Source organism: Hippocampus zosterae, chromosome 5 (assembly GCF_025434085.1).
Source record: "Hippocampus zosterae strain Florida chromosome 5, ASM2543408v3, whole genome shotgun sequence".
In the NCBI taxonomy this organism is placed as follows: domain Eukaryota; kingdom Metazoa; phylum Chordata; class Actinopteri; order Syngnathiformes; family Syngnathidae; genus Hippocampus; species Hippocampus zosterae.
The window spans coordinates 1,637,100-1,661,636 of record NC_067455.1 but is presented as its reverse complement, the minus strand read 5'-3'; the positions used below and the strand labels follow the sequence as shown (position 1 = coordinate 1,661,636).

At 46.9% G+C, this 24,537-nt stretch overlaps 2 protein-coding genes across 2 annotated transcripts; both read right to left on the bottom strand.

The window, feature by feature from the left end:
- Positions 1 to 34: 34 nt before the first annotated feature.
- On the bottom strand, positions 35 to 14,278 carry ntd5 (ntl-dependent gene 5). Its single transcript, XM_052065262.1, has 9 exons — positions 14,133 to 14,278; positions 13,320 to 13,444; positions 11,794 to 11,928; positions 10,517 to 10,708; positions 3,729 to 3,855; positions 2,562 to 2,638; positions 1,714 to 1,896; positions 898 to 1,095; positions 35 to 782 (listed from the first exon to the last, which is right to left on the bottom strand). The coding sequence occupies exons 2-9, from the start codon at positions 13,390 to 13,392 to the stop codon at positions 694 to 696; spliced, it is 1,074 nt and encodes a 357-aa protein (XP_051921222.1). The 5' UTR covers positions 13,393 to 13,444; positions 14,133 to 14,278; the 3' UTR covers positions 35 to 693.
- A 1,194-nt stretch (positions 14,279 to 15,472) lies between these two features.
- On the bottom strand, positions 15,473 to 24,310 carry dbpb (D site albumin promoter binding protein b). Its single transcript, XM_052065255.1, has 5 exons — positions 23,691 to 24,310; positions 23,248 to 23,570; positions 21,400 to 21,843; positions 18,446 to 18,711; positions 15,473 to 17,593 (listed from the first exon to the last, which is right to left on the bottom strand). The coding sequence occupies exons 2-5, from the start codon at positions 23,435 to 23,437 to the stop codon at positions 17,378 to 17,380; spliced, it is 1,116 nt and encodes a 371-aa protein (XP_051921215.1). The 5' UTR covers positions 23,438 to 23,570; positions 23,691 to 24,310; the 3' UTR covers positions 15,473 to 17,377.
- Between the last annotated feature and the right edge of the window lie 227 nt (positions 24,311 to 24,537).

The following is a 24,537-nucleotide window of genomic DNA, read 5'->3' as shown; positions in this document are numbered from 1 at the left end:
TGACTTTTGTCTTGAGTTTCATGTTTTTAATGTATTTATTTCTTTGCCTATGTAAAGCACTATGGATTTGCTTGTAATATAAATGGTGCTATACAAATTGCCCTCACCCCCCTATCTCGTGAACGCAGATTTTTCTATTTCTGGGTGTACCTAATGAAATATCCACTCGGTGTATGCGTAACCATGGGGTCACGGTGATTGCTATTTACAATAAATCGCAGGATCATTACCGGATAGGTTTGGTGTTTTGTATAAAAGGGGGATTAGTTGCAATTTAAAAACAAACTTGTTGTCATATTTGTTCAAACAGTCATTATGACTTGACATGAGTGCATGATGAAAATGAGCTGAGGGAGGAAAAAAAAGTTGTCTTCAGGACCCATCCAAAGCCTCGAATTATTTTGTACTGTGTCTGGCAAAAAAAAAAAAAACATGCACTCGTGGATGATTTTTGACAGGTCATATTAATTTTGTGGTACTGTCAAAACATAATTGTTTTAAGAAATATTACAAACAGTGTGTGTGTGTGTGTGTGTGTGTAATTCCAAACTTCCCTTCTGGAAGAGATGGGTGCAAATTGTCAGATCAGGGCTCACACCATACGCCAGGAGTCCCGGACCAGTTAGTTTTTCCCTCTGATCCACAGCAACAGTAGGCGTTGACGGCCTTATGTGTCACGAGTGCGCTACGAGATCAGAAGGTCCCCACGTCGGCGTCGGCGCACGCTTCAATCTCGGAGACCAGCCGGTGAGGGAAGAGTTGAAATTGCAGCCAGGTGGGCTCTGCGAATCAAACACGGGCTCAGGCAAATCACGGCAGCAGCAACCTCGAACCATCGACAACCGGGGTCCGGTTGAGAAGAAGCGAGAGCGCGTGAGATGCACGCGGACGCCCTACCGAGGTAGCAGGCCGGCGGCTGCAGCTGGCCGTCGAAGCACGTCCGCGAGGCGCTGAAGCTGCACTGCTTGTGAGGGTGTTTGCAGTAGAACGTCACGTTCACTCCGTGAGGGACCATCGCGTCTGTGATGTCGGAAGGCCACCGCTTGGCGCCGTCAATCATCACGCGGCTTCTCGTGGCAGGGATGGGGCAGCGGGCTGGCAAAAGCAGACATTTGTGATGTATTATTATTATTATTATTAGCCTGCTCATTTGAATCACTTGTGTTGGAGGACATCATCTAAACCAGGCATGTCCAAAGTCCGGCCCGCGGGCCAAATCCGGCCCGCGGTCGAATTTCATCCGGCCCTCGGCCCCTGTCATAAAATCAGTGCCGTCTGGCCCGCAGGTTGGGCGCAATGGAACACGTGTTGCATTGACTGAGGTCTCGTAGACTGGGGAGTGATGTTTCATAGACTACTGCTTCCCTCTAGTGGCTAAATGAGTAATAGCATTCACTAAATGAGTAATAGCATTTAGACACTAGAGGGCATCACTCACGAGTTAACAAGACATCACTCCGTGTTTAGATTGACTGATATGTCATATTTCAAATGATCCTTACTGGCTTACTAAAATTTGTTGAACAATATTGTTGTCAGCCAAGGTCGGCCCCCCGACATTTTACCACATAAAATCTGGCCCCCTTGGCAAAAAGTTTGGACACCATGATCTAAACCATCCCAGATCGGGGCCCCGGAGGACCGGAATTGGTGACCCCCTACGATACGTCACCCCCACCCCCCCACCCCCATCACACTCGGCACGTCACTCACCTCTGCAGGATGGGGGCGCCGCGCTCCAGCTGCCGCTAGACAAACAGGTGACCTTCTGCGGTCCATCCAGGTGGAAGTTTTTCTTACAGAGGTAATGGATGTCAAAGCCCACCTCGTACTCCGTCTTCTGCACGGCCACCACGTAGCCCTCCGCCACCTCGCGAGGAGGCTCACAGTACACCTCTGACCCGTGCGCACAAAGACATTTTTGGTGGTTCGTACCGGGCAGTCACCAACATGATCAACAAAAACTCGTGTTTTATTCCATCAAAATCTTTTTCATTCTCGAATATTTCTCTATTGAACACTCTAAATTGTCCCTAGGTGTGAGTGTGAGTGTGAATGGTTGTTCGTCTCTGTGTGCCCTGCGATTGGCTGGCAACCGATTCAGGGTGTCCCCCGCCTACTGCCCGGAGACAGCTGGGATAGGCTCCAGCACCCCCCGCGACCCTAGTGAGGATCAAGCGGTTAGGAAAATGAATGAATGAATATTTCTCTATGAATGTCTCTAATATTAGAAATTCATGACCCAGCAATAATAAAAAGAATCAAATACATGAATAGATTTGTCACACGTGATGGGTCAGATGAGACGAGACTGCATGATGCAGTTCTTTTCATAATGAGCGCAGTGTCATATGCCACCGCTAGAGGGCAGTAAAGCTCTGTGAAACTGACGGCGTCGGGGAGAAAGGCCGACGTTTGGAAGCTTTGCGTTTCCGGTTACGTTGAAAAATCATCATCTTCATCATCATACGATGCCATCGGGCCAGCGTGCACGTGGAGGAGGAAATAAAAGGTGAAAAGCAAACAAACATGGCTGGTGTTCCCATGCGCTGCTCACTTACTTTTACAGATGGGGTGCGGATACTGCCAGGTTTGATTGTCCCGACAGTAATTCTCACTGCTTCCGACTATGTCGACCCTGTGCGGGGAAGAGAGAGAGCGGCGGGCAGATGGCTGGTGAGTGACATGTGACGGCCGGGATAGGCGTCAAAACATGAACAGAGGGCGGGGGATGGGGGAGGGGGGGTGTCTAAAGGTGTGAATGATTCCGTTTCCGCAGCATCCCCTTTCATTTCCGTGTGGCTCACATCCACATCATCTTTCTGCTGTGGATATGAGTCAGTGCGGAAGGGAGGCCATTCAACATGAGCCTGCAAGCATGACTCCTTTCGCTCAATGGAGGGAGAGAACGAGCCGGCACACGTCACTCTGGCAAAATTGGACTTCGGGGCCCTTTATTTCTGCCAAGAGGACAGATTTTTGTCAGCTGTTCAATTTCCACTTGAAGGACTATAATGGGTTTAATTCAATCGAATTTATGAGAAAAAAACTAAGAATAATAACCAGTAAGAGCAAACTTGTTTTGATTTGCACAACATGCATGCATCGAACAAAATCTGAAAGATTACATGAAAACGCATTGCAAAACAAAGTTAAATACAACCGAACTCCGTTATAAAATCTATAATACTGTAGTCTATAAAACCATACGGAAATGAGACATATCTCAATATTATTTAAAGATTTTTTTTTTGGGCCACATTTTTTCAGTGGACATTGTGCCGCTCCTTCTGGAGTGTGCGCCTTGGCCACCTGGGGGCAGTATAATACAGATATACCGTCCATCCGAGCAGTCATCTGACTCGTTCTTCACAGAGGCTAACAAGTATATGCCCACCAGTGTTTTATGATCCGTTTCGGATAAAGACGAATAAAAGCTGCTGCCCGGGGCTTCGTAGTGTTTACGGGTGCTAACTTCTCTTCTGACTCCACTCCTGACCCCCCCGCCAAAAAAAAAAGGGCATGACTGCCATTCATCAGCCATCAAGCGGCTCGCTCTCAAACACCTCATCCCTTCTTCTTCTTCTTCTTCACGCTCTGTCACTTCCTCCACATCCACCCCCGAAGCACTTCAGGTTCACACGCATCTGCAGCCTACTCACATACTCAACGCAGCCTGAAAGCCATTCTTTTCTTCCCTCCTCCCCCCTCCAGCCGAGCTCACTCACCCTGACAGGCAGCTGTAGCGGATGGCCGTTCCTACGGCGGCGGTGCCCACGATGGCGAAGGCGCTCGTCACCTCCCGAGGAAGGAGGCACGTCGGCGACGGCGGGCTCGGTGCAGGGAGAGCAGATTCTGGAAGAGCGCATCCATCAATTCGTTCATTTAAGACTGACAAGCGATGGAGCGTGACTTATGAGGCCTAGATTTTTCATCACAATTTTTAAATGAATTTTTAAAATTTTAAAATTTTTAAACTTTAGATTGACATTATATATGTCGCAGGTTTTTTTTCATAGTTTGTCCGGGGGGGAGTGAGACTTATGTGTGAAATAATAAACACATTCGATCATTTGACATGTTATTTTCACATCAGACCGCAAGAGGGGGCTCTAGGCCTGTGTTGACGATTGCCACATTGAAAAAAAAAAACGATGACTGACGTCAGCGAAGTAAAAGAGGAAGCACCGTCCGTCTCTTCTACCTCCGAAGTTGGCAGAGTTTGCTTAAAAGTGACACCGAGATGAAGATTTCATTGGATTTAGTGATTTGGAATGACACTGATGGTTTGGTCAACTTGTTCGCATCATCATTATGCTACAGTTATCGAAATAACTCTTAATATGTTACGTGAACATTCCAGGCAACATTCTCAGTTCATTGTTTATGCGTCATGTAGCATTAGCATACGATACTCTTATTCAGTCTGTTGTTTTATTTGCCTTCAAAGATGACATGGCTGTTCTTGGTGTTGGATTTTATCACATAAATTTCCCTCCAAAATGCGACTTATGTATGATTTTTTTTGGTCTTCTTTATTATGCATTTTATGGCTGGTGCGACTAATAGTCCGGAAAATACCGTAAATTCGTATTACGGTTGTGCTTGTTATTATAATTTACGTGTTCAGACACAAACAATCTGAGAGTGAGGTCACAAATGGAGAAATGAACCCCATTAAAAAAAAAAAAAAAAAAAGGACGGTGGCAACAACGTTGGCGGGACTTTCAACGCAGATGAGGCTGAAGCACTTCGAGTACGAGGCCAACGGTCACGCATTAATGGAGGGTCTTGTTCTATAGAAGCCGCCGCCGCCGTTCTTAGGTAACACGTTAGAGCACCTTCTCCACAAGAGCGTCGTTCTGTAACGGCGCGCATTGTTGGCTCCTGGAAAACTTTCGAGTGCATATAAAAAAGATCAAGAGGCTGCGCAGGTTGCTCAAGGGGAGCGCCATCAAACGCCGGGCTGGCCTTAGAGGGAGGGGGGGAGGGGGGCATCTCTAAGAATGGAAGTGAGGGTGGTTGGCTGCGAATAAGAGCCTGGAGCTCAAGTTCACTGTTGCTGCCTCCCACACACACACACACAGCAGCACCAAAGCGCAACGGAGCAGGTGTATCATCACAGTCACTCGACAAAGCAAAGCTACATGATGGAGCAACCGGCGCATCGATGCACAGAGACTAAAAGACGCCGCATAGTCAGAGGTGACTGAAGTATCGACAAAACGTATTTCGGTCCGACTCATACAGATACTTTGAGTAGTGATTGAATGCGACCGGCCTCGCTTCACAACAGGCAGCACTTGGACAGAACTGTCACGAGAAGAACGAGCTAGCATTAGCGCAGCGTTAAGGCTATCCAAAACACGTTGCCATTGCTTTGCTAACATCGTAGCCAAATAATACTAAAATAGCTCATGAGCTAACGCGTGTTTTTTTCGCATTAGAGTGCTTTTGAAGGCCGGCACGAGACGCCCTCGCCATATATGTAGAAAGAAAACTCGATCAATCAAAGAAGCTGAGCCGCTTCACAACAGGCAGCACTTGGACAGAACCGTCACGAGAAGAACGAGCTAGCATTAGCGCAGCGTTAAGGCTATCCAAAACACGTTGCCATTGCTTTGCTAACATCGTAGCCAAATAATACTAAAATAGCTCATGAGCTAACGCGTGTTTTTTTCGCATTAGAGTACTTTTGAAGGCTGGCACGAGACGCACTCGCCATATATGTAGAAAGAAAACTCGATCAATCAAAGAAGCTGAGCCGCTTCACAACAGGCAGCACTTGGACAGAACTGTCACGAGAAGAGCGAGCTAGCATTAGCGCAGCGTTAAGGCTATCCAAAACACGTTGCCATTGCTTTGTTAACATCGTAGCCAAATAATAGTAAAATAGCTCATGAGCTAACGCGTGTTTTTTCGCATTAGAGTGCTTTTGAAGGCTAGCACGAGACGCACTCGCCATATATGCGGAAATAAAACTAGATCAATCAAAGAAGCTGAGCCGCTTCACAACAGGCAGCACTTGGACAGAACTGTCACGAGAAGAACGAGCTAGCATTAGCGCAGCGTTACGGCTATCCAAAATACGTTGCCGTTGCTTTGCTAACATCGTAGCCAAATAATAGTAAAATAGCTCATGAGCTAACGCGTGTTTTTTTTCGCATTAGAGTGCTTTTGAAGGCCGGCACGAGACGCACTCGCCATATATGCGGAAATAAAACTCGATCAATCAAAGAAGCTGAGCCGCTTCACAACAGGCAGCACTTGGACAGAACTGTCACGAGAAGAACCAGCTAGCATTAGCGCAGCGTTAAGGCTATCCAAAATACGTTGCCAATGCTTTGCTAACATTGTAGCCAAATAATACTAAAATAGCTCATGAGCTAACGCGTGTTTTTTTTCGCATTAGGGTGCTTTTGAAGGCTGGCACGAGACGCACTTGCCATATATGTAGAAAGAAAACTCGATCAATCAAATAAGCTGAGCTGTTCTGCCCACAGTAAAAGTTTTGGGTAATTTCATGAATAGTAATTCCGTTTAGAATATTCATTTAGTTATTGCGGTGCATTGTGGGTAGGTATTTGGAACCGTGAGTCGCCGCTTGGAATTGAAATGGATTTCCATGGGACAGGAGAAGTGAACCAATCTCTTTTTTCGGCAATGGATGCTACAGCTTCTTGTTGACTTTGAAACTTAGCTTGTAGCCGACGTGTGCACATTTTGAGCATGACGTCTCTGATCCACTGGTTAAAGGACACTTTGATTCTCTCCTCTTTCATCTCAAACCGCTTCAAACAACAAAGCGTGTGACGGAAAAGTGGTTAGGACTGGACGACTGTCCATGTTTTATGTTATGTGTTGTGTTTATTATTTTACCTTATGTTAACTGTTTTGTAAAGCGCTTTGTTACAGCTGCCGCTGTTGTGAAAGCGCTATATAAATCAGCATGTATTGTATTGTATTGTATTGTATTGTAGCAGACGTCATGTTTCAACAGACGACTCATTACAGAAAGCGTGACCGTGATGGTTGCAACTGGTCCTCCTGAGTTATATTCCTTTCGTTTCACCTTCGAAAGCAATGGCTGTAAGTCTGCTCCTGTTTATCATTATTTAGAAATGTGTTTCAGAGATTGTTATTGGAAATTCGCTAGTTTAGAGTGTTGCTAACGACGTAGCGACAATGCTAAATCGGTGCTAACAAGCTAATTAGCATGCGAAGGTGCTGCGAAAATGCATTGTTTATCGTTATTTGTCACATTTTGAGCTGTATTTATGTCCTTGTTAAACACCTGACGATTTGTGTTGTATTTGTGTACACAATATTAATGCGTGTTTTAAATCTGTTCATTTCAGTTTCACTCTGCAATTCATTGAGTCGATGTCACAGTTGTTCACTGTACGCCGTCAAGAAGACCGTAATAAAGGAGCAAGACGCTCAGTTTCCTGGCTCATGAATAAATGAGTTTGGCTTGCTGTTGACCTGCGTTAACATACCTATAGTATCCAACACGTAGCGATAACAGTACATGAGCCGTGTCCAAAAGTTTCTTCATTATTCTCCATTTTTATCCCGACAACTATCTGGATGATTCCCTTTCGCGATAAAAACCCGAAATCCCTCGAGAGGACTCAGTTACTTCCCACCAGTGGTTATAAAAGGCACTTTTTCCTCAAACTCAAGCCCCCCAGCGCCTCAACGCCACTTTTGCCTGCCGTTTGTCGAGCGAGCGCCAATCGGAGGCCTCTCGCGTGGCAGAGGATGAGAGGGAGAAGGAGATGAGCGCTGAAGAGAAAGGCCTCAAGCAGCATGACCGGCACAGTTCTTTCTCTCGCTCCCTCTTTGACTCTGTGGACTGTGATGGGCCGCCCACACACACACACACACAATGAACCCCCCCCCCCCTCACCGCAAAACACACACATCGAGACTCGCATCTCTGTGTGCCACTTTGACAGTGATCGGCCGCCCACAACCTCTCAGCAGGCATGAAGGAGCTCCAACGGGCGCGCTCGCGCATACGTGCACGCACGCGCGGTTGCAAAGCGGCTCTCGCACGTTTTTCAAATCCACCTACCTTCTGGCCGTCTCTCGGCAGCGCGGCTACTCAACACCGTGCACGGAGCCGGCGACGGTATCCCGATTTCAACATTTCAACGGCCTTCCCGTGGCTGGAAAAGATCTGACCTCGGAAAGTGTAAAAATAAGCCTCGAGTTTTGGGAAAAAAGCGTTTTATGCCGCCACTAAGTGCGCCGTGAGGGAGTAGTGGGATTGTACTCGGCAAGCCAACGTTGACTCGTGTGACGTATTTTGAAGCGCATTCGTTCAAGGTGAGACGCCGTCAGAGCGGTTAGTGTGTCTGCCTGACAGGCGAGTGGTTGCGGGTTCGAATCTGGGCAACGTTTGGATGTCCTGCTGGCGCCGACTTCCTGCCACATTCCCAAAACACATCATGTACGGTTTGCCGTCTGCACGAGTACCCGACACCTTGAAATAAAGCCGGTATCGGCCCGATACTGATATTTGGTATCGCGACTCGCTCATTTGCATCGCGATCGTGTCGCCATTAAGCACGAAAACCGCAACCACTGTGCCGAGTGTTGCGGAGAACAGTTTTCTCTTTCCAAGAAAAGAGTTGTTGTGCAAGCGTTGACAGTTAAGGTGCAAGGCTGACTGCAAAATATTTTTTTTTTTCAGTCGCCGTGGTCGCCATGGCGACGAGGAGGCCAGTCAAACACAATGGCTTTCATTCTTGAGGACGCGTTTCTACTTTGTCTGTCGCCGACACAACACAAGAGCGATTTTCACTCTTTGAACACATGCGCACGCGTCTGCTCGAAAAACAACAACAAGTAATTACTCAGTGGAACTGTGACTTCCTATTTCAACTTAACTTGAATTGAAATTTCATTAATCTATTTCAGCCACGGCGGCCCGGTAGTCCAGTGGTTAGCACGTGGGCTTCACAGTGCAGAGGTACCGGGTTCGATTCCCGCTCCGGCCTCCCTGTGTGGAGTTTGCATGTTCTCCCCGGGCCTGCGTGGGTTTTCTCCGGGTGCTCCGGTTTCCTCCCACATTCCAAAAACATGCGTGGCAGGCTGATTGAACACTCTAAATAGTCCCTAGGTGTGAGTGTGAGCGTGGATGGTTGTTCGTCTCTGTGTGCCCTGCGATTGGCTGGCAACCGATTCAGGGTGTCCCCCGCCTACTGCCCGGAGACGGCTGGGATAGGCTCCAGCACCCCCCGCAACCGTAGTGAGGATGAAGCGGTTCGGAAGATGAATGAATGAATGTAATTACTCAGTGAAACTGTGACTTCCTATTTCAACTTGAATTGAAATTTCATTAATCTATTTCAGCCACACCTTTTTCTTGCTTTTTTATTTAATAAAGAAAGGTGTAAAATCATCATGAAATGCGACAAAACAGCGTGAAGGAATAAACGGACTGCTAATCACAATTAACCACAAATCACGGTTATTTATCACAATCCTTTATCATGTTTGGGGGGAAAAAAAATACTTATTTTGACTCTTTTTCAACACACAAGATCCCATTACTTGTTTTCAAACCCGCAAATGGCCCGGCTCCACCTTACCGCTCTCCACACCCGCCCTGCCGCCTCGGGTCTGCGGACCAGACACTCTTAAAGCTAGCGAGAACTTAGCGGAGGCTCAGAGGTGAGCGAGCCTTTTCCGTTGCCGCTCCCTCTCTTTGGAATGAGCTCCCGCCGAACAAGACCCGTACACCGCCCATCTTTAAAACTCATTTGTATTCTTTGGCTTTTGACGCGTCATGACTCAGACTTGATCTTAGTTTGACTGTTTTGTGCTTTCTGCCGTCTTCGTTATTCAGTTCTTATTTTTTTGTCGTATGTTTGATATTTGCTCCACGTGCAGCACTTTGTATACAGCGATGGCTGTTTTAAAGTGCTCTATAAATACATTTGAGCCGAGTTGAGAATATGGGAGCCGTTTTCAGTCGAGAATACAACTTTAAAACTAATCCGGTTTTTAGAATGTCTTATGATCTGCATGATGCTTGTTCAGATTATTTTAAGGTATGTTTGGGTATTTTTTGTTTTTTTGTGTGTGTCATGTTATCTCTTGTTTTCCCGGTTCATGTTTTGCCTTACTTGTTCGACAAAACCAAACAAACACACACACAAAGTACATAATAATAAAACAATGTACCAAGGTCTAACTGAAGAAATATGCGGTTAATGTCCAAACGAGTCAATGTCCAAATCCTCAACTTCAACTTCAACTCCAACAATGTTTGCTCTGCCGCCTTCTCTTGCCATGACTCAGCAGGATGCACTCGCTTGTTTTTTTTTTTTGGCCAGTTTAAACAAAGCCTCGGCGATGTGTTCGCCCCCTGGTGGTTGGCTGACTACCGAATGAGATGAGCCAACTTTGAAATGTCAATAATGCCGTTGACCAATCAGGTTCATTGAATCGTGAGCGCCAAAATCGGATCCGAAGCGAAATTTCCCCCCCCCCGTGCCTTTACCTGTGCAGATGGGCTCGTCTCCGCTCCACCGACGGTCGCCTTGGCAACGCCGAATGGTGAAATCCAGGCCACTCGGTAAGGCAAAGCCCGGCTTGCATCGCACTTCCAGGAAGGCGGAAAAGGCGTGAGTGGGGGAGAGCAGGCTGACCACGGCGTCCTCTCTGTGGGGCAGCGGCCAGGGGCAAGTGCGACCTGGGGGGGGTGGGAGGGGTGTAAGGGCAACACGGTCAGCAGGCCTTTGCTGGTCTCCATCTGATCAGAAGCACTGAGGAGTGAATAAAATTGTGTTCAAAGAATCTCAAATCTTGAATGCTACTTGGTTCTCACCATCATCAAAAACCCGCCACACATTCACCCTAGAACTCACAGACACCTATAAACTCCCACATTCCACCGATAAACCCCCACACTCACCAAAAATCACAGACATGTGAAAGGTACTCACACATTCACCCAAAAACTCTCATATGCAAAACACACACACACTCATCACTTTCACACCAACACCCACCAAAAAAAAGGCAACAAAAAAAGCTTTTACACTTGAAAAAACTCTCACAAAACCACTCTCTCAAGTCACTTTCTAATGGCCACCCCAAAAAAAAAAAATAACTGTAGGAACCACCATTTCATGTACATAATGGTAGGAAGAACAGTAACACACACACACACACACACACACACAACCACTCAAGTCAAGAAACTCTTTCAGGCACAACCAAAAACATTTACTAAAAAAAAAAAAAAACACCAAAAAAATCAGGCACTTGAAAAAGATTCTCCCACATGCCTTTTCGCTTTTGTTCATATGAGAGTCAAAAATTGTGGTGTGAAAGAAATTCAAAGTGTAAATGAAAACCATCCCAAAATAAATACACTGTACAGGTTAAGTCCCTCATGGAACTATTTTGGTATGTGTGAGTGGTTTTGGGTTTTTTTTTTAAATGTGTGTTTGAAAGGTAATATGTTATTCTTGGCCAAGATGCCACCTCACCAAATCGCCCTTTACCCCTCACAAGTCATTTTCATTCATCGCAATCAGTGAGCGACCTCACATGACACTACATGTCTCCTGATGTGGTATGCTTTGGATCACGAGCTAATACTTTCCTTCCACCACATGTTTCTCTTGTCATCCTTCTGATGCAAGTCGATGACGGGCACCAAGTGTGTTGACACAGCTGTGAGTAAACACGACAACAACAACTGGGCCAGGACACCCACGCACGCACCCACGCACGCACGCACGCACACACACGCAGATTGAAATCAGCTACCTGGAGCCACACAGCTGAGCCCACACTGTCCGTCGCACAGGCACTGCCGCTTGCTGCCGCAGTCTCGGTCGCTTTTGCACGGACGGGGACACGTCCTCCTCCGCTCGTCTCCAACGAGTCTCTTCGGGCACGAGTCTGCGCACACACACACACACACACACACACACACACACACGTTACATTTCCTGGCATTTGGCCTTTTGTTTTGCCACCCTGCGGTCATGAACCCCCAGCCCCCCCCCCCCCCCCCCGACTCCCCCCTACTTGTAAAAACAGCAAACACCTCAAAGTCCACAAAGAGATTTTGTTGGCCTCTTCTGCTCTGTGTTGTGTTTGACGAAGGAGTGAATTCAGTGTGGGTGGGCCCGGCCAAATGTTCACCACCCAGGTTGCCTTTGGAGTGATTCGATTTGCGGGGGGGCAATTTGTGGCAAATGCAAAAAAAGTTTGCCCATTCTCCGATTTCAATGAAGATCAAATAATGAAAATCATTATAATTTGGGAAGTTTGCGACCGCTTTTTTTTTCCCAACCAGTACCAATATCTGTAATCATTCTTCAGGACTCACCAATACTATTAATACTTAGATCAGGAAAATGTCAAAGAGGACAATGACTTTCTGACGCACTTGATGATTCACCAAAGTGTCAAACGGCCGTAGTGGAGCACCAACTACTGGCATAAAAAGACTTATTTGATGTACGATTCATTTTCTTTGTATCGGTTGCTGGTATCGGCATCATTCACAAACACCCCATACCATGAAATGAAGCTTGTAACCTGAAACCTGGTCGCAGTACTCACTCATCCCTAATAATAATAAATATATATACAAATATATTATATGTTTAGATGAACAGATGGTGCTTGGGTTTGTGTGATTATTTTTTTTTTAACATTCAGAGAAGTGGCATCACAGCTTTCAGTTGCTTTGATCACCGAGTTTCAAAGCCTCATTCATTTTTCTTGCCTTTTTTGAATAAGCCACCATATCACATGTCCCACAGCCAAATGCTTGTTTTTCGTAGCATGCCAACCTCCCGACCGACACAACACTGGAGGAGGAAGAGGGCACGGAACGAGGAGATGCGATTACTGTCCAGGAATGAAAACGTGTGTGTGTGTGTGTGCGCTGCTGTATGTCAGACACATGGAAACACGTTTTTTTTTTCTTCTTCTTCTTCTAAAACCAAAACACACACGTGCCACGGTCACATGCAACACTCATCATGGAAACACGGTGTACAGTACATATGCGGAGGGCACATACACCATTGTGAAACACGTTGAATGATGGCAGTGCAGTTCATATTTATACGTATTTTACCTGACAAATACATAAATATTGCATCGTGTCTTCACGGATTTGGCTTTTAAATTGTGAGATTGGACTCTCTCCTTACAGTAGCGTGCAATTACAATTAACTTCAAATTTTGATTTAACCCTTGAACCGTCTTGAGCACGGATAGCCGTCATTATCACTCTTTCATTTTTTTTTTTGCCGATGATACACGGCTTACTGTACCTGCGGTAGCCTGCGGCGTCACGCTTGCAGTCAGAGCGCACATGAGGGACAGGAGCAGCAGTGCACAGTCCATCCTTGAAGCCAGGCCTGCGACCTTCTGAGGGTGGGATATGCCTACACGCGGCCTTTGGAGGGAAGAGGGAAGAGTGGGAGGGGAGGGACAGGGAATGGCGGGGGTCATCAAAAAGAAAACGAGGGATGTTTTGGAAGGGAGGGAGCGAGTGCGACATTTGCGGTCTGCGGTGAGGAGGAGAAAAGGCCAAAATTTCACTCAGGATGACCTTTCACTCATTTCAGGAGGGTCGGCAGCTAAAAGTGAATTCGATTAACATTGAATTCAATCGGAATGTACTGGGTGAGAACAACAAATAAAGGCGAATTAAACTGGATTTGACATATCATTATTGTATTCAATTGAATGTATTGAATTGAGTTGCTTGAAAATATTCCATCCACTGATTATTCACCGATTTCAAAACTAAGTAAAAGGGTAAAAGTATCGCAATAAAGTACAATTTTTTAAATAATACCAACACAATACATAGAAATAATCATCTGCTGTTCCTGTTGTGTTAGTAAGAGAGTAAAAGTAAAGTACTAAAGTGAAAGTCAAATAAGGAATGTGAAAATACTAGCAATATAATACAATGTTGTCCTTGCTATGCCCGCCTTGGCCTCGTAGGGGCAGTATGGGTCCTGCTCAGAGACACACTAGCATGATGATTAAAAAAGAGCAGGAGAGGAAAGTGGCGAAATAATATTAATAATAATATTAATATCACGCATTTTTCACTTCTTGGGAAGAATAGAAACCTTTGAGTATTGCTGTGTCATCTGGTTGCACGTGTTAGTAAAGCGATCGTGTATATTCATTATTTGAATGAATCTCACTCCTGGAACTTGATGCTAACAATTAGCCTGTCGATGGGATCTTACCGTACATTAACTTGATTCGCATTAGCATCGGCGATTGTTCTAAAGCTTCAGAATCAGAATCATCTTTATTGGCCAAGTATGTAGAACACACAAGAAATTTGTCTCCGGTATAACACGCTGCATTAGTATCATGACAAATAGGTATGGAAGGACATTTCGTAATGTAAGTTAATCGTAGTGCGGTGGAACCACCCAGTGACAACTGCGAGACAATGTGCAAAGCATCAAGCAGAGCTAACAGTGAACTGCAACTGTGATGTCATTAAGCAGCTTAATGCCAGAAGATCGAACATTCGTCACATGGTTGTCGCTCGCAAATCAGGAACATTCAAGGTGTTTGGAAAATACATTAACTTCATACAAACATGCCGCCGTTCGGCACGTTTGTTGTTTTTCAACAATGATCGTGCTTTGATGGCCGTGAGAAGTCAAAATCACAATTATATTCCAATAAACTGCTCAATCCTACTGTAAGCTTTTGTTAAATTGTTAATTATTATCATTTTATATTCATGCATTATATTCTTTTATGTTAGTTACCTCTGTTTAATACGTCCTGAAATATTCTTAGGTTGCTTACATGTGATTGGAGAAGAAAAACAGGAAGGCGGGTCGTTACCGGAAGGGGGAGTGTTGATTGGAGCGTTAGCGGGGAAAGGTTGAGAAGAGAAAAAAATAAAAAGAGAAAAGAGCTGTGTTCAAACGAAGTCGTCCTCTCCTTTTTGCCCATTCTAAACGTAGAGCAATCCATCTAAAACCTGCAAACCCCTCAACTTACACTACTTTAAACTCACCATATTTTCCTCTGTCGACGAGTAAATCACATTCACAGTTATGGCCGCCATTTTGTCAACCAAGCCCGGGTCGCCATTTCTGCCATTGGCATTTGCGAAGTTGATTTTTGGAAGATTTGGTTTGTTGCGTAGCTTTCGCCACACCCCAAAAATGTTTTAAAAATAAATAATAATAAAAACCTTCACGTCACCAAGCGTGGGTTTTCGCTGGGTACTCTGGTTTCCTCCCATATTCTAAAAACATGCATGGCAGGCTGATTGAACACTCCAAATTGTCCCTTGGTGTGAGTGTGTGCCCTGCGATTGGCTGGCAACCGGTTCAGGGTGTAACCCCGCCTACTGCCTGAAGACAGCTGGGATAGGCTCCAGCACGACCTGCGGCCCTTGTGAGGACAAGTGGATCGGAAAATAACAGCAAAGTCGTTAAATGAGAATAATCTTTTATTGGTGTCATCCTGGGGAAATCTCAACTACATCCATAAAACCAGCACATAGTGGGTCGGACATGGCTGAGCCCACTGATGTCACCAGGGAGGTGGGAGGGGGTCAGATGTAGAGTCACTCTAAAGATTGATCAAGCACATCTGTCAAGATATCAAGAAGAGTCCTGTTGGGAGAGTGCAAACCACCACTTGACACAGGTGAGAAATTGCTGAATGAAAAGTAACCAAAGGACGACGCCGTGCAAAGTCCAGCGACTTCGTGAGGAGCTCGTCTTGGAAAGAAAGGCATGTTTTGTTTTGTTTTTTTGTTGGGGGAGTGGGAGGGGGGACACAATGGTGAACTCCATTCAAGCAGTTTTGTCCGTGGGCCACATTGAGGAATACCAAAGAGTGAGAAGATCATTGTCTTTCATTTCGGGGAGGTCACACACTGTATCAAGGTGCTTTAAGGTGGATCATTTTCATCCAAAGGAAGAAAAACAGTCATTAATATTGAACAACAACCATAACATAATCCTCATAATAATCATAACAAGAAGAAGAACAGCAGTCATGGTGATTACTCATGACAGGGATTACAATCGCACTCTCACTTTGTCCGGCTGAACGCGGTGTTGGTACAGAAAGTTTGTTAGATGCAGGAGGGGAATTCTTGAAAGAAAAAAGTACAGACGCAATCTTGGCTTGGAATCTGAGACGCATCATCGGGAAGATGCGCAAAATAGCAAAGACCCCTTCCGATAACACTCACTGAAGGACAATTTCCACTCCAGAAAACGATTGGAGCGACGTAGCAAAAACGTTTGCCCTGAGAAACGCTTTTTTTAAAAAAAAATATTCTGAATTGCAAAAATAGTTGCAAAAATCAATGTTGTCTATTTTTATTTGGAATTATCTTTGTTTACTGTTTGGTTGGGTTAAAAAGTACACTCTCGTTTTGATTTGCCCTGTTAAAGGATGATGACGCTTTAAAAGTAAAAAGTCAAGGTTTTGGTGTTAAGTACCATTGAGGTAAAAAAAAATAAAATTAAACAAAAATCGGGGAAATTTTATCATCCCCTAGTATTAGAAAAGAAAATGGGAATGAAAGGTGTAGAAGTAGAAGCAGCATCACGACGACTTTCACCAGTCTGATAGGATTAGCCTGGGTAGTAAAAGAGGATTATAATTACAGAGGATTGTCTATTTCTTTTTTTTTCTTTTTCTTTTTTTTTTTTGTTGAAAGATGCACAAATGTCTTAACTCAACTTTCCAAAATATAACGAAGAATGTGTTGGGATTCGAGGGGGTTAAATCAAAGAAAACATTAAGTGCTTGCGTTGCTTTGTCAAAAAAAGTCAAATCCACAAAAAAAATTGACCTACACGACGTGAAGATCATTTTTGCTCTCTATATTACAACTGTTACACGCGTCCTCGCCCTCGCATGAATCAACCGGTCCAAAAAAAAAAAAAGAAAAGAAAATACCCATTCATGGCTGACCCCGTTTACATAAGATATCACCCCCCCCCCATCTCTAGTCATGTAGAAAATATACAAAATTATTTTCCAGATTTCTACTCTCCCGCTAATTGTTTTCTGAAGTCTTATAAAAATATACAATTCTCCAATAGCAAAAGCCTTAAAAGTCACATCTGTTAAATTATTCTCTCCCTCCGTCACTTTTAAGAGCTCGACAAAAACAAGACACCTGAGCTGCGCTCCGCACGCCTTCTTCCTCCTCATCCCCCGAATACATTCAAAATCATCACCGTCATCATCATCGTCATTGTCATCATGATTCCAAGACCTGTCCGTCCTGTAATCCCCCCCAAAAATTTCAAAGTTTGACAAAAGGAATCCAGCTTATTTCACTCGTCGTTGTCATCGTCGTCGTCCTCCTTCATCACTGGTCGGCCAGACGGTTCTCGTATTTGCTCAGGATGCTGCGGCACCGGCCCAGTTCCTTGCGCATCTCGGCCACTTCCTGCCGCAGGGCGGCGTTCTCTCGTTCCAGGTAGGCGGCGCGCACGGAAATTTGGTTCTCCTTGAGGCGCCGCGCATCCCGGGAGCGCTTTGCCGCCTCGTTGTTTTTGTATCTCCTGCTCCAGTACTTTTCATCCTGAGAAGACCACCGTGCAGGAGGAGATGCGGAGATGAGATGCGAGAAAGAGAGAGAGACAGATGGGGCAACAGAAAAAAAAGTACACATGAATTACGGTGAAATCATTTTACAATGAAACAAAAATACATAGACTGAGTTAAAAAGAAGGATAAGCTCAAAGTGGTACAGTGGTACCTCTGCTTATGAAATTAATTGGTTCTGGAAGAAATTTCTGAACTAGAAAATTATGTAAGTAGAGATTGATTTTCCATGTAAATGCCCTAATTCGTTCCAAGCCCCGCCCCCCAAAAAAATCAGACATACTTTATATGTTTCCTAAAGCATAAAAATATGTAACAAATACATGTTACAATTAAATTATTGCCGTATAAATGAGAGTTGTGCATCATGTAAAAAAAAAAACAAAGAATAGAGCAAAGAATAAAAATGATGGTCATTTCACTTGTAACTGCGTCCTCATCGTTTTTTGCCCTCTTTCGTCCATGTTCTTTCTCAGAAGTGTTTTTGTGAAGAACTGATCCAAGGACGTTTGCTTTTGTCAACTTTTAACTATCCTTCGAAAAACGTCCAAGGTAACCTGGTGAACACTTTTTGCCAGGATGGTGCTCGGTAATAGTCAATAGCAGAATAGCAGATAAGCATGTTGCGTTCAGAAAACTCGGAGCTGCGAGACGCCGACCATACTGTATTTTTTTTTTTACCTTTCGTATCTTGAAATTCGTTTCGTAAGAAGGGTCAATATTTTCCCGTTGAAACGTTTCGCAACTTGAACACTTCGTACGAAGAGACGTTCGTAAGAAGAGCTACCACTGTATGCGGCCGAGTTTCAAGATGGCGCACGTCACTCACCTTCATGTTATCAGGCACCAGGATCTTGCGTGCCTTTTTCACCATGGGCTGCGGTTTCAGCTCCTCTTCACTGAAGGTCTGCCTGGGGTCAAAGTTTTGCTGATCGGGGCCGTTGGACAGAACCATGTCCGACGAATCCATGTTGAAAATTCCCGCCACGTCCGGCCCGGCGCTCGTGGGCGTCAGCAGGGGCGGGCAGGAGGACGACGGCGAAGAGGACGAAGAGGACGGCGACTCGCACGAGTCGTTCATACTGGTCTGGCTCCCTGCGATGACGAGAGAAGACGTCAGTTCTGTGTTTAAGGTTCCGATTATTCTTGCGAAAAAATCTGAATATGCTTTGGCGAGGGAAAGGTTAGAAAACACATGAAGCGTTACATAAAAGTGGCCACTAGAGGGGGCGAGAGGGATACGTTCTTGCTGCCATAAATGTCATTCCAGCTGCCTTAAGTGCATTCCAGCCAAAATCCATCTCTAAAATGAATAATCTATTACGCAAGAAATACTTGTACTACTACTACTACTACTTTATCAATTAAACTACTGTCGAGGTTTGGACAGAGGGATCTAAAGGTGGAAAATGTTATGTAACGTGCTACCCCTCCCCTTGAAACGAGTTGAATGAAGAGGGGCCCTCAAAAAGGGTTTTACTGAACCCTCCGGACCGGCTTGAAGGTGTGATGTACCTTCAGTGCACCGCAGACAGTCGCACAAACATGCACTCGACACGTGGAGGGCATTTGTTATGGACGTGGGACCGAAATAGAGCTGCGAGTCGATATTAGCCAGGCCGGGGTGTGATGCTATTGACAGGGCATGCTAAGCGGTACACAGGGGGGAAAAACAAGATGGCCACACATCCATGCAAAAAGCAGATGGTTGCGATGGGACTTTCAGGTGAATGTTCATCTGTTTGAATGACAAGTCCGGGTCACTTTTCAAGGAAGAGGCGATACGGCTCGCGAGGCAAATACGACCCGCTGGTATCTTTTCTACGGCCCACCAAAACACTTCTCAGGGGCATGGCTGCGAATATAAATCAACAAAATGAAAGCTAAATCTGCAAGCAATTAACACCCCAACAAAAAGGTTTAGAATGACCACAAACTGGCACCAAAGCAGTGATTTTTTTTTTATTGCGCATGCTTTGGCCTGATGACAAAAATAGTGAATAGACGAAGAGCTAGCTTGCACAACCAAAACAAAACAAAAACATTTCATGTGTGACTCTGCGAATGTGGGGGTTGAGGTATGATAATTAGCCCCATTTTTGGGGTCTCTAAGAGGACTTTACAAAAACAAAATAACCCCGAAAGGGATTTTTTTTAGGGGGGGGGGCGTTAGGTAATGCAGAATACATTCTCTGTCCCTTGAAAATATTAATTTGATGATCTGTTAGTTAAACACATTTTCATCATGTCCAAATGAAGTAAATCCAAAGGACAGTTTTTGAGATTGTGATGCGGGCCAAATGTAAGTTACGAGCTCGACGTGCCACAGGTCATCGATTGATTGACAACTAATCGATCATTGCGCCAAATATTTTGATCGGCGATGGATCGTTGACGAGATTTTGTCGCGTTTGTTTCTTAACAATGTTGATGGGTCAGTGCGACTGGCACGAATGTTTCATCATCCCAAACGATCCCGTCAGGTTTCTCTTTGGTGATATTTGAAAGAAAACGTTTTCCAAGCATCCATTTTGAAATGATGTTCTGCTTTGGAATAAAAGGGATGGAAAATCATGATGCAATTCATCAATGATAGTCGGAAGTCACGCTTTCCACCATCAAGCCTTAATTGTTTGGAATTGTTTTTTGTTTTTTTGGTGGTATTTTTTATTTCCTTCCCGGCTCGCGCTTGCTAGCAGGAAGCGGTCGGCGCAGCGGCCACCTGCGGCCGCAGGGCTGCGTTGGAATGTGCGCGGGCTCCGTCCCCGGGCCTTTCAAAACGGGAACATCTTTCCCAGCTGGAACTCCGGCACAGATCTACGCTCGAATGAGCCCAATTTGCTTCCTTCCGTAAGATCTCATCATTCCGTTTGACGTGACAGGCCGAGGAACTGACAAAATGGCCGCCGAGCAACGTGTTGAAAGGCGGCCCCCGCAGAGAAGGAATGCGATTCTCCGAGCCAATCACAAAAGAACGCTGACGATAATCATGAAGATGACCGAATTGTTTTTTTTTTTTTTTAGACAAAAATATAAGATTCATTTCAAGCTCCGACCGTGGTTTCAAGGGTCATATTTGATATTTGCTCACATGATTCCGTGGCGATCAAATGTCCAGAGTTTCCACTAGCGGCCGTCTTCCTGTAGCCCGACGCGGCCCTCCCCTCCCCTTCCAACCCCCCCACCCCCCCTCCGTGCGGACTCCTCCTCCATGTGTACCGGCCCGCCTTGAGTTCTCTCACTCCAGCCGACTCAGGCAGCCTCGGCACGTGTAGCGACGCGTGCACATGGCCGTGGCGTGTGAAGTGAGAGGAGATTTAAAGACACGCAATCATAAACACACTCTCCACGCGCTGCTCTCTCTCTCTCTCTCGCTGTCTCGCTTCCAGAAAGAGTTTTGACCCCGCTTGCCCGCCCCCCCCCCCCCGTGACGGCGAATATTAATAATTGGCCCGGGTTGAACGCTGATCGTGTTCAGACACTTGAGGGAACATTGATCACATGCAAAATCCTGAAGCTGACTGCTAATATTTCAATCTCGTGGTCTGTTTTGCCACGGAGGAGCTAAAGGGAGCAGATTTGAACCCTGGGGGGGGGGGGGGGGGGGCGCAGCGGGGGGGGGGGGGTGAATTTCGGGCATTGTTTCAATGCTCAAGTCTATTTCGATGCTCTTGTCAAGCTTCACTTTGATTCCACGGGACCGAAAAGTGCTTTGCCCCCCCCCCCCCCCACACACACATTCCCGGCTTTGCCCCCCCCCCCCATTCCCGGCTCCAAACTCACCGTGCAAACAGTCGTTTCCTCCGGTCAGGCTCTGAGGCTGCGCCACCTCCAATCCCAGCAGGGACGGGGAGGAGGAAGACGAAGGCGACGAGGACGAAGATCCGGGCGGGGACGGGGGCGGTAGGCACTGGGAACTCTGGTTGGGCACTGCGGACTGGGAGCTCTGGGAGGGGATCTGCGCCGAACTGGAGCTGTTGTTGCTGTGCATGCTGCCCATTCCGTTTTCCGTCAGAAACTCCTCCAAGTCCATGTACTGCAGCTGGAAGAGGCCCCCGTCCGCCGGGAGGGTGCGATCCCACAAGAGGGGGCCCAGGAACTGGTTGAAATTGCCACCGCCGCTTGCGCCGTTGCATCCGTTGCCGCCGCCGGCGGCCAATCCGGACGTGTTCCTCATGGAGCACACTCCCATCGAGTCTTCGTCCAGGTCCATTGATCGATCTTTGTCTAGCGATCAACAAGAGGCGCGAATCGTTAGCATCGGATTAGCAACAACGGGAAAACCTGAAAGGGTTTTAGGACGGGGGGGGGGGTTGCTTTGAAGGTGATGCCGAGCATTTGGACCGGCCGGGGGGGGGGGGAGTTATCATATTGGGACTTGGGCGGGTACCTTTTTACCTTTGAGTTTTACAACTCGGGAACACCCTTGAACTTTGGTCCAAGGTTCCAAGGGTCACCTTGAAGGCCCGCCAATATCCCTTCGGAGGCTAAAAGTGGAGACTGGTACCCTTGTTTGGCGTTTCTATTGTCAAACTTGCAACTTGGAGCCCAACAATTTGTCTTTCGGGGTCTACTAAATTGGATCTTGAGGGACAGTAATGGAGCCTCAAGCCCCGTTTACAGCAAGCGGCAATATTTGGTTCTGAATGGTTGAGTTCATTTTGGTCCGGTCTGCTTTTTTTTGGGCTTCCTTGCCCAACATTTAGTTGGTTCCCTTTGATATTATGCCCGATAAGGTCTACCGAATTGAGGGTGGCGAGGCGGTCGGTCGACCCGTCGCCACAATCCTGCGTGGCTTTTCTCCGGGTGTTCCGTTTTCCACCCACATTCCAAAAACATGCACGACGGGTGAACCGAGTACTCTAAATTGTCAATAGGTGCGAGTGTGAACGTGAACGGTTGTTTGTTTTTGTACTCCCCCCCCCGCCCCCCCCCCCCCCCCCCCCCCCCCCCCCCCCCCCCCCCGCCGACTGACCGAAGACTGCTGGGATGGGCTCCACCACACCCTGCGAGCCTTTTTGTACCAGACTCGAAGAACGAAGGATGGAGAACCTGAAGCCCCGTAGAGTTTGCTTTCCCAACATTTTTGGGGGGGGGGGGTTCCAATGTCCGAGTTGCCAGGGTGTGCCCATTGTTGCGTGTGATTGGTCAACAGATCAGGATTTGGCACCGTGAAGCAAATCACTTGCCTTGGAGCACCCATCTAATTCAAACAATGTTTCCAACGAGACTCGCTTGGGCGCAAAGTCCTTCAGATGCTTCCAACCGCCCCCCCCCCGCACACAACTCACAGATGGCGACAGAAGCAGCGTATTTAATACGAGAGCCACGACCAGTTTGCTAGATTCCGGCCGACAAGCTCCCGAGCCGTCCCTCACCGCGGCGGGAGATCAGAATGCATGCCTTGAATGTCAACGCACATTGTAATCCGGATTGTTATTGCCAAGCGATTCGTCCGAGGGGGACGGGGGGGGGGGGGGGATTATGCTCATCCATCATGAATTTTGATGGATTAATGACGCATCTATGTACCGATAGCAAGCATCAGGTGGAACGATGATTTCATCGCCGTGTAGGCGGGGGAGAGGGGGGGCGGGGGTCACGTGGTGCGCAACATAAACAAGAACCCACCTTTGAGATCGCAGGGGCTTCTCAAGCGCTGGTCCCCCTTCATGGGATGCTGCAGGAGCGATTTGAGACCCGTCATGGAGTTGAGGTGCCCCCCAGTGAGGGAAACCGCCGGCTGCGTGCAACTCCCAAACTGTGGGCTAGCGCCTGCCGGCAGGTCCGGGGTGGGGAGCTGTGTGAGCTGCCTGGACATCCTGGGCCTTATTGGAGGGGGTCCGGGGGGAGTTGGGGAGGGGTCACGAAGAGACACCTGTGAGGTGGAGGTGGGTGGTGGGAAGGGACGAGGTAAGACGACCGCAGGGAGCTACCGATGGCAGTTTGGATGACTGCACATGCAGCGGAGAGAGAGAGGGGGGGGGGGGCGGAGGAGAGTTGTTTATTGTGCTACTACTGTCAAGAATTATAATGACAAATATAATATTAACCATACATGCAGCTTTTATTACCTTTTTTCCGATGAGATGACACGCAAGGTCCCTTTTATCCCCTTGCAGGACTGTTTGCCTCGAGGTATTCCATTGCACTCCTCGGGTGAGGGGGGGTCCAGGGGGGGTTCAAATTGTTATTCTCAGCACAGTGTGGGAAGATCAGATGAGTGGAAAATCTCACCAGATTTAGTGGTGTAGGGGGGGGGGGGACAATGCAACGTGTGAAATCGCAACAGAAAGAAAAATATGAAAATGATATCCAGTCGTTTGAAAAAAACGGAGCGACGGATCTTGTTGAAAAGTCTCCAAAAGAAAGTGCCGATCGATGAGCTGGCGAGCAGGGAAGAAATGGCTGAGAGATCGACGAGTGTCGGTTGTTGTTCAAATGACAAGTTGATGTTTTTCCTCTCTGGGCTCTCTCGCGCTCACTTGTCCGTCGCGTGGAAGTGGGAGGAGGGAACGAGTGGTGATGGGAGTGGGTGTCGAGGGTGGGTGGGGTGGGGGGGTTGTTTCCTCCTTCTCTGTCTGTACTCTTTCTCATTTGCACCCGATGGCTCCGGTCACGGGCAGAGCGGTGTGTGTTGTGTCGCGTGTTGTGTGTGTGTGTGTTTGTGTGCGCGCGCGCGCGTGAGAAGCCGTCGTCCTCCTCTTCGAGCTCAGATGGAACGCACACGGGCGGCTCACGTGACGTCAAACGTCGCCGAATAAACCCGGAGAGGGTTGGCCAAAACTCCTTGACTGATCCCCTCCGAAGTCGCTCCATTATTTATGAGCAACGCCCACTCTCGTGCCACACCTCGAGGAGAGAGACGGCCGCTGTCACTTGTTCTTGTTTGTTTACTCCGCGGATAGAGCACCGCGCCAC